General features: G+C 31.9%; 1 protein-coding gene across 1 annotated transcript in view; it reads left to right on the plus strand.

Annotated features, from left to right (window-relative positions):
* LOC142335564 (uncharacterized) overlaps positions 1 to 9,854 on the plus strand; it is a 172,451-nt gene that overhangs the window by 93,860 nt on the left and 68,737 nt on the right. The window contains exons 8-9 of the mRNA XM_075384102.1: positions 6,987 to 7,103; positions 9,745 to 9,777. Coding sequence (XP_075240217.1) covers positions 6,987 to 7,103; positions 9,745 to 9,777 — 150 coding nt within the window. The remainder of the gene's footprint in view (positions 1 to 6,986; positions 7,104 to 9,744; positions 9,778 to 9,854) is intronic.

Raw genomic sequence — 9,854 nt, forward strand, 5'->3', positions numbered from 1 at the left:
GTAGCCTGAATCCAAGTCAGTAACTTAGCATAGATTTTTGTCTTCACAAACATAGTGATAAGGAACGACATTGAGAAAAACATATCCAGCTATGAAAACGAAAGAAATTGTCGATTTGCAAAATTCAAGCACCATTTTGAAGACGATCTTGTAAAAATTTGAGCCTCCAACCGCACTTTTTCAGTAGCCTGAGACAAATTCAGTGACCTAGCATAGATTTTTGTCTTCACAAACAAAACGATAAGCAATGACAAGGCGAAACAAATACATCAAGCAAATATCAAAAAATGTCTATTTGCAAAATTCAAGCACATTTTGAAGACGATCTTGTAAAAATCTGACCCCCCCCCAACCGCACTTTTTCAGTTGCGTAGTTCAAAGTCAGTCCCTTAGCATAGATTTTTGTCTTCACAAACAAAACGGTAAGCAATGGCAAGGAGAAAAAATATCAAGCAGAAATACAAAAAATGTCGATTTGCAAAATTCAAGCACCATTTCGAAGACGATCTTGTAAAAATCTGACCCCCAACCGCACTTTTTCAGTTGCCTGGGTTAAAGTCAGTAACTTAGCATAGATTTTTGTTTTCACAAACAAAAAGATAAGCAATGACAAGGAGAAAAAATATATCAAGTTATAAAAACGAAAAAAAGTCGATTTTCAGAATTCAAGCATCATTTTGAAGACCATGTTGTAAAAATTTGACCCCCCCAACCACACTTTTCCAGAAGCCTGAATCCCAGTCAGTAACTTAGCATAGATTTTTGTCTTGACAAACATAGTGATAATGAACGACATTGAGAAAAACATATCCAGCTACGTAAACGAAAGAAATTGTCGATTTGCAAAATTCAAGCACCCTTTTGAAGACAATTTTGTAAAAATTTGACCCCCCAACCGCACTTTTTCAGTAGCATGAGACAAATTCATTAACCTAGCATAGATTTTTGTCTTCACAAACAAAAGGATAAGCAATGACAAGGCGAAACAAATACATCAAGCAAAATCAAAAAATGTCGATTTGCAAAATTCAAGCACCATTTTGAAGACGATCTTGTAAAAATCTGACCCCCAACCGCACTTTTTCAGTTGCGTAGTTCAAAGTCAGTAACTTAGCATAGATTTTTGTCTTCACAAACAAAACGGTAAGCAATGGCAAGAAGAAGAAATATATCAAGCTATAAAAACGAAAAAAAAAAAAGTCGATTTTCAGAATTCAAGCACCATTTTGAAGACCATGTTGTAAAAATTTGACCCCCCAACCGCACTTTTTCAGTTTCCTGGGTTAGGGTCAGGAGCCTAGCATAGATTTTTGTCTTCACAAACAAAAACGATAAGCAATGACAAGGAGAAAAAATATATCAAGCTATAAAAACGAAAGAAATTGTCGATTTGCAAAATTCAAGCACCATTTTGAAGACGATCTTGTAAAAATTTTAGCCTCCAACCGCACTTTTTCAGTAGCCTGAGACAAATTCAGTGACCTAGCATAGATTTTTGTCTTCACAAACAAAACGATAAGCAATGACAAGGCGAAACAATTACATCAAGCAAATATCAAAAAATGTCTATTTGCAAAATTCAAGCACCATTTTGAAGCCGATCTTGTAAAAATCTGACGGCCCAGCCGCACTTTTTCAGTTGCGTAGTTCAAAGTCAGTAACTTAGTATAGATTTTTGTCTTCACAAACAAAACGGTAAGCAATGGCGAGGAGAAAAAATATCAAGCAAAAAAACAAAAAATGTCGATTTGCAAAATTCAAGCACCATTTCGAAGACGATCTTGTAAAAATCTGACCCCCCAACCGCACTTTTTCAGATGCGTGGTTCAAAGTCATTAAGCTATCACAACCGAACTAAATATCACAACAGAACATGTTATATGCTGTATAATAAATGAGCGCTCAAAACTGATTGGCCAATACGCAACTTGAATAATTTAATTTTCGATCTATTGTCCCAATTTTGGTTTTCGATATGTTGTGTTTCGGTCTATTGTCCCAGCACCGGTGGGGCATGAGGACAGAAAGAAGAACAGATCTGAAGAAATATAAATTACATTTGAAAGTGTAATTGTTCACAAAAAATGCAAAAGGATGTTCAGAAAAATAAAACCAATAAAACTGTTCAATTTTGAAATGATTGCAACAGGTGTTGAAAAAAATTTACCACATGGTTGTTATTGCTCTCGAAGTTATCATAACATTGCGGCTTAGCCTCGGAGTTTGATAACCTCCCGGTGGCGATAACAACCCTGTGGTAACATTCATTATACAAATATGCAGCAAGATACAATCCACATTCTTTGGATTGTGAAAAGACAGAGCAATAAAGGAATCCAATTTATTTGGTTTGTAAAAAATAGGCCCACTAAGATAGCCGACGGAGAAGGTGAGGGTGGCTATCAATTATACTTAGTTCAGACTCTAAACTTCAGGCTATTAATCTTAATACTATGACATCTAGCAATCAAATGAATTTTGATTACCTTGACTTAATGAGGAGGGCTCTCTACGTTAAAGGCCAGCTAAGTTGAGAGAGAGGGGCTATTATGAGATAGACCCCGTGGGACAAATTCTTATATGCATATATCATTATTTAATTGGAAAGAATACTACAACTGGTACGACTGGTCAGCTTTAATTTGATGCTAATCCAAATCAAATCGTAAAGAGTAGATAGTTGATGTGACTGCTGCTAGAGCTTTAGGTCTTTCTCATTGAAGCCCCCCTCCCCCGGAACCCCACACGAAAATAATGAGTACGGCTATGATGGTAAAGACCCCCAAAATCACGCAAGCGAAAGCAAAACACGTCAGTAATTGAATGCAGTTAAATCTATCTGATACAACACTAACATTTTCAATCCCCAAAACAGTAGAAACAGTAGGTGCCTGTTCGATGGGTTTGTATGCATCCGTGGTTTGTTGGCTAAAAGCAGTTCTCTCGATTGAGATTGGTACACCATCTCCCGCGACTACTTGTCTTGGGTTTCTTTCAGTTTGTACAATACGTGAAGAAGACGAAGCAGCTTGAATCTGTCTAGATGCCATTTCAAGAGATTGTTAAACAACTGATCTGAAATTTATGTAATTTATTTTTTCAACTCAACATGCTCGTCTATATACGAGAATACATATCACCTCCCGGTGGGTTAGTACGGAATACATATCACCTCCCCGTGGGTTAGTATAAATACATATCACCTCCACAAACATATCAACAAATTATTTTGTAAATCTTAGGATTGTCAAACTTAATTGTAGATAAACAGAAATTGTTTGATTAATTAAGCTCAGAATAAATATTCAGAAACAAATCGATTTGAACCTCCAAACTATCGGTCTCTAAACTTTGTAAAAGAATGGCGTGATAATAGACGCTAAATGACGGTTTTTACCATTCAATAATTCAGGAGAGACGTAACTAAGAAACGAAACATAGACGAAAAGTTTATGTGAATATCAGAGAGAAGAGAGAAGAGAAGATTGAATTAACAATCAGATCACACTGACAAATTGTCCAAATTAATTACAATTCAAATGCAAACATTGTATTGCTATCATGATCACTGGATCTATCAATGCTGTCGACAGTCTCGGTGGTTTTATGTGCATATCGTGAGACACGTTTGTTAGTTTTTCGACTGTCTCTAAGGTTTTTGTGTGCATATCGTGAGACACGTTTGTAAGTTTTTCCAATTTTCGAAAATTTCATTTTTACTATGATTTCATTCTGATCAGAAAAACAATCAACACAGCATGTTCAGAAGAAATTCATCATAAAATCATGAAAAAATTGATCCTGAGTTTTGTCTTTACATATTGAGAGGTGAAGTATCCTTAGGATACTCTGATTCAGTACTGATTTATTGTTTTACTATTGGAATATGATGAATCGGAACTGTTTTATTATGACACTAGGGTCCGGGAATAATAATAACTATAATAATAACAATAATAATAATAAAAATAATAATATTAATAATAATAATATTAACAATAATAGTAATAACAACAATAAGAAGAATAATAATAATAGTAATAATAATAATAATAATAATAATAATAATAATAATAAAAATAATAATAATAATAATAATAATAATAATAATAATAATAATAATCATAATAATAATAATAATAATAATAATAATAATAATAATAATAATAATAATAATAGAAAATAAGTGAGAAATATAATAATAGAAATAATATTTATAAAAAATATTAAAGATAGTAACAATAATAATAATAACATTAAAATTATGCTAACATTAATAATAATGATAATAATAAAAATATTAATAATAATAATAAATATTATTAAAATTATTATTATTATTATTATTATTATTATTATTATTATTATTATTACTATTATTTTTATTATTATTATTAAGATTATTATTATTATAACTATTATTACTGTATTAATAGTAATAACAATAATAAGAATAATAATAAAAATAATAATAATAAATGATAATAATAATAATAATAATAATAATAATAATAATAATAATAATAAAAATAATAGAAATAATAGTAATAATAATAGTAAAAAAATTAATAATAATAATAACAAAAATATCAAAAAAATTGATAATTTAAATTACGATGAATTCAACCAAACATAGTTACAATCATCTTGGAAGTCCTTAGATTAGGGAAATCAACTTTTTTTTAAAAAGTTTCTCAAAAGCTTTCAATCCTGAAGGCTAACCTTTCTATATTTGAATATCGTCACTGCTTCCCCATCCAAAAATTTTTTCACTTATTTTTGAAAATGACATGGATTTTAGGTGGTGACTAGTTCGAAAGACTGCTTAGTTGAGACACAAAAATATTGAATTGGGCTACTCAGTTAGAGTAATTATCTTCAAAACATCCGAAAAAGTTTTTTTGGCATCAATACGAACAATTTTTTTTGATCTGGTCTTAGCACAACCAAAAATTTTTGACCACTGTTCTGAGGCAATCATAGAAGTTAAGCCCAGTACAATCTTGTTAAGCATAATTAGGTCGTCAGGAAACAGAAAATACCTGACTGACAACAGACGATTGCGGATGAGGCTCTCAACGTAATCTTTGTAGCACAAAATTGAACCGCAAGTTCTAACATTACCTTTGCAGTCATTCTATGCTACGAAGATACTGAGGTTCATCGTTTCAGACATTTGACGCGTAAAAGTTCGCCAAGAAAATTTGTATTTGTTTTCAACAATGTGCATTTACAGTTTCTTTTGTGGTACGGGGTTTTACTCATCTTATACTTTTCGTTTTCTGAAAATTTTTCGTTATAGTCACATCAAAGTGACAATTACAATTCATGCTGAATGTAAAAAAATAAACCAGTCTTTTATTTGTCTTTCGTTTTTGAAAGCAATGCTTATTGCAAATAATTTTGCGGACGAAACCTATGTATTGTTGTATTAGAACTCGAATATGCTGAATTTATCAAAATTGAAGTTTAGTTTATTTGAGCCAGACCATTCGATGGCTCTAATTACATTAAACTGAAGTTGTTCTGAAATCTGTGCTAATATTTTCGTATCATCATCATAACTGAAAGTTTCAGTTATAGGTTGATCAGGTAGGTCAATTTTGTATACGGAGAATAAAAACAAAGCAAATATATTTCCCTGAGGACTCCAGTTTGACATTTTGTAAGAGAGTCAAGTAACTGTCTGCAATTTTTACTCTCAGCTGTTGATTGGCCACATTTGAAGCAAAAAAAAAAATTCAAAAACTTTTCATCAAACGCAAAACGAGCGAGCTTTCGAAGAACTATGAAAAATTAAGCGTATCAAAGGCTTAAGCAATACCAAATTTAACTATTTTTGGTGATGAATGCTCATGTTAAGCTTGATATCAGTCATCACAATATAGTAACAATTTGGTTACTGTTGTATGCTTTTTCCGAAAAACATGTTGCTCAATGCAAAGCTTCCTTTTGATTGTCCTCTTAACTTTTTTTAAGCTTTTCATTCACCAGTAGTCCTTTCTATAATACACCAGTAGTCTTTGGTTTCGAAAAGAGGTCCTTTATCTGCCATTGCATTAATCAATGAGATTAAACGAAAAAGGGCAATCATCCCATTGCCAAGAAAAAGAGTCAAAGTTTTGATGTGATATCATTGATACTGATTTCTTTCCCGGGCCGAGGTGTTCACCCGTATTCCACCGTTATTAAGCGAGAATAAGGGTGTAAAGCAATTTCCACTGTTAAATAACGGGGAAAAGCGTGTAAGAGTGTAATTTTGAGGAAATTACACTTTTTTAACACTCTTTACACTCTTTACTCCACTCTTTACACTCTTTACTCCACTCTTTTTAGACCAGTAAAATTACACTTTAAAATGGAATTCCACCCTAATTAAGGGTAGCACTAACGGTGTAAAAATATTATGTTTACACTCTTACACTCTTTTCCCCGTTATTTTTGGGGAAAATCCTCGGCCCGGGTTGCGATCAAATTGACTAGCAAGGAATTGATTTCCAAAAAGCACAATCAAAATATAGCAACGGAAAATTCGGGGAAAATTCGTTTCAGATGTTAAAACCAAATCAAGAAGGATGAGACGACTCTTTTCGCATTTTACTCTGCTTTCAGATATGATCAAGGTCTTTTGTCATTCATGTTGTTCTCTATGGTGTTATAGTTAACCATTTAAAACTTGATATTGCACGCTGACTCGAACGAGCTTGTTTAGCATTTGAAAAACTATGGATCAACTTGTAAAAAAAATGAGACAAAAAAATTGACTTACATCGTTAAAGTTATAAAATTGATCAGTTTGCCTGTTTTTTGCTGTTTTTGCGAACAAGTTGTTGCTATAAATATGCAGATTATTCTTTTTTAGTTAAAAGATATAATGCCTTTTTATAAAGAGAAATTATTGCTATCAGAATATTGAAATGTTCTTTATTATATAAAATTGCTGTTTTGTGGGCTAATAATTAATCAATTATTTTGTTTTTTTTCAGTGTTGAGTGTAATTGTGTACGATCTGGATCTATGCCAGAACTACAATGTGACTATTTGGCCCAAAAGAGGAGACATTTATCCAGACAACTCATCTGTTACAATTGACATCAGAAACTGTGAGTTTAATACTTTCGAATTTAAGGTTGCACACAAAATGTACCAGGCATTATTTTCCATTACTTTCGATATTCAAAATATTTGTAGTTAAGATCTTGCTTTAAAATCAGATATCGAGAAGCAGAAGAAACCCTATTCCAGGCTTCAGCTTAAAACCCACAAAATGCTTGGGGGGAGGATAAATATTGAGTAAAAACATGCATGGTCGAGAGGTACCTATTTAAATGGAAGCAAAAATACTTTCATTGGAGCCAAATTATTTCATGAATCTGTTTTTTAAATTGGGGAACTGTTTTAAGCTATGATTTTTTGCCACTGCATATGCTAAAGCAAACACTCTAAACAAAATTTCAAATAGAAGATTCTAACCTCTAGGATCATTGGAAGACCTAAAAAAACTTAAAAATTCAATTAAAAATAAATTCTTAGTTTAAATTACCAGTTGATATAAAATTATATTGGTATATTTTTTTCGATTTCATCAACCTATCTTGTTTTTAATTATGAAAAAAAAACTTTTTTTGTTATATTGTTTTTTTGTTTCTGCGCATAAGCACCTTTGCTAAGCACTATCGCGACAACGCAATTACAACAATTCGAAATCAGCTGCCTGAAATCAGTTCTATATCCAATGGTTGAATGAAGATAGGTTGGCTACACAGTTGTAACACTTCAGTCACATCAGTATATGTTTTAGTTGTTTTATCTCCACTATTTTCAAATCTTCGAAAATATAAGTTTCTTCAAGGTTGCAACATGTGAATTTTAAATACTGCAAATTTGTTTTTTTTGCAAGAATAATAAGAAGCACAGATAATTCTGATTAGAAAAAAAAGGAACCAGTTTTAACCTCCAAATGATTACTTTGATTCATATTTCCAATTTCTTCCAATTTAGAATTTCCATTAACTTAAGTCAAGAATCTTATTGTGTTACCAATGGAACAAAAAAACCGTTCCTAAAAACAATATTTCTCAAAAATATTTGTGTAATAAGAATTTTGTTGTGATGGATAAAGAATTAAAATTTTAGCTATTTTAGAAAATCGGTATACACTTATCTTTTCACATAATAAAAAAAATAAAACAGTCCTTTTATCAATCAAGATTTTTTAATATTTTTTGAACAGCCCGCCAATGCTACACAAACTACAATGTCATTGAGTGAGCATAAAACGTCTATATATGACGTAGTATGGCTGTCAAGATAGGCAAATCTTACTTTTGTCTCCTCGGGTGCACAAAAAAACTGTTTTTCTTACAAAATTATTGTTCCTGCTAACTTGCTAACTTTGTTTCAAGCTTCTATAGTATGATTTTGCTTAAGATTCCTGTTAATTTAGCTAAGATTCCAAGAAAGCCATATTCATTTCAATTTTGCTTGACCATTACGAATCCGAAATGAATCGGCATGATTTTAAGAAGGCATCACGGTTAACCAATTTTTCATTAGGTTGTTGATTTAAAATGTTTTCTGCTAGGCTTGGGCCTGTTACTTTGTTATTTTAGTTTGTAAAACAAAAAATCAACACTACAGAAAGTTGGCCGCAAAAAGAAGAGAGAAATACCAAAAATTAAACTTTCAGTATAAAACAGTTGATTTGTTAAAATTTACCATATTATCTCGACCAGTCTTTCGAAGATTTCGCTTCACTGGGAGTTTTTCCTGTGATTGGTTTTCAGATTATTCAATTGCCTAAAAGTCTTATGACAAGATACTATCGTAGTCTCAAAAAGAAAGTCCATAATATAAATCCTGAATCTTGCAAGAAAAATAAAAGATCTATACACCCCCTTTGAGAAAGTATTTTTGAAGATTTCAATTGTTTTCCCTAACAAAATCATTTAGGCAAAAATATATATCAAAAGTCACAAAAACTTCCTCTTCCAAACTGAGCACAAATCGTTTTGAACGCACATAACTAATTAAAACAGACCCCTTCACTAAATTCAAGTTCTCCTTTTTTTTAATTTTATATTTTACAAAGAATGAAGAAGCAATTTTACGTTCTTTAATTCCTACAATTTTTCTATTCCACGTATACGCTTAATGGACAATTGAATGCACATATATCCCTTCTCCCATAATTGAGAATAATTTATATAATTGAGGGCGATTAATTCTGATTTCAGCAAATCGCGAAATCTAATTACTCAAATCGTCAAATCTAATTACATTTGCCGTTGAAAAACACTTACACCTACACTAATACGTCAGTGTTTTCACCAAAACTCGTTCGTGGACAAGTCTGACTTCACCCCCTCAAAATATTTCAATCCAAGCCAATTTAGCTATCATATGTGTTTTACACAGAATTTTGTACTAACATTGCGTGTGAATTCCACTTGCAGAAAAGGTCGTTTATGTCTACTTTGGGGGTCTGTACTGACCACTAATGACGAACCAAGGTTGTGGTCTGTGTTTAAATATCAGCAAGAAAGAACATTGAGTACAGATATGCTCTAACGAAACGACTTTAGGTATAGACAAAATTTGGGCCGTTAGACCACAAAAAAGGTAACCATAGAAGCGACAGTTGTATTTCAAGACATAACAATTCTGCGCAATTTGATCAGATAATTGTTGACAAATGCTATGAACTGGAACTTATTATAATTTAATGTAATGATGTTTTTGCAGGGCAAGACGGGGCCATGGCTACTGCCATGTACCGTAAGTTTACGAGTATTTACATTCTACTTAAATTATTTCAAGGAAATTAATTCTTCTGTGTTTCAGAGAGCTTTCCT

Source organism: Convolutriloba macropyga, chromosome 2 (assembly GCF_964194025.1).
Source record: "Convolutriloba macropyga chromosome 2, txConMacr16.3, whole genome shotgun sequence".
Classification (NCBI taxonomy): Eukaryota; Metazoa; Xenacoelomorpha; order Acoela; family Convolutidae; genus Convolutriloba; species Convolutriloba macropyga.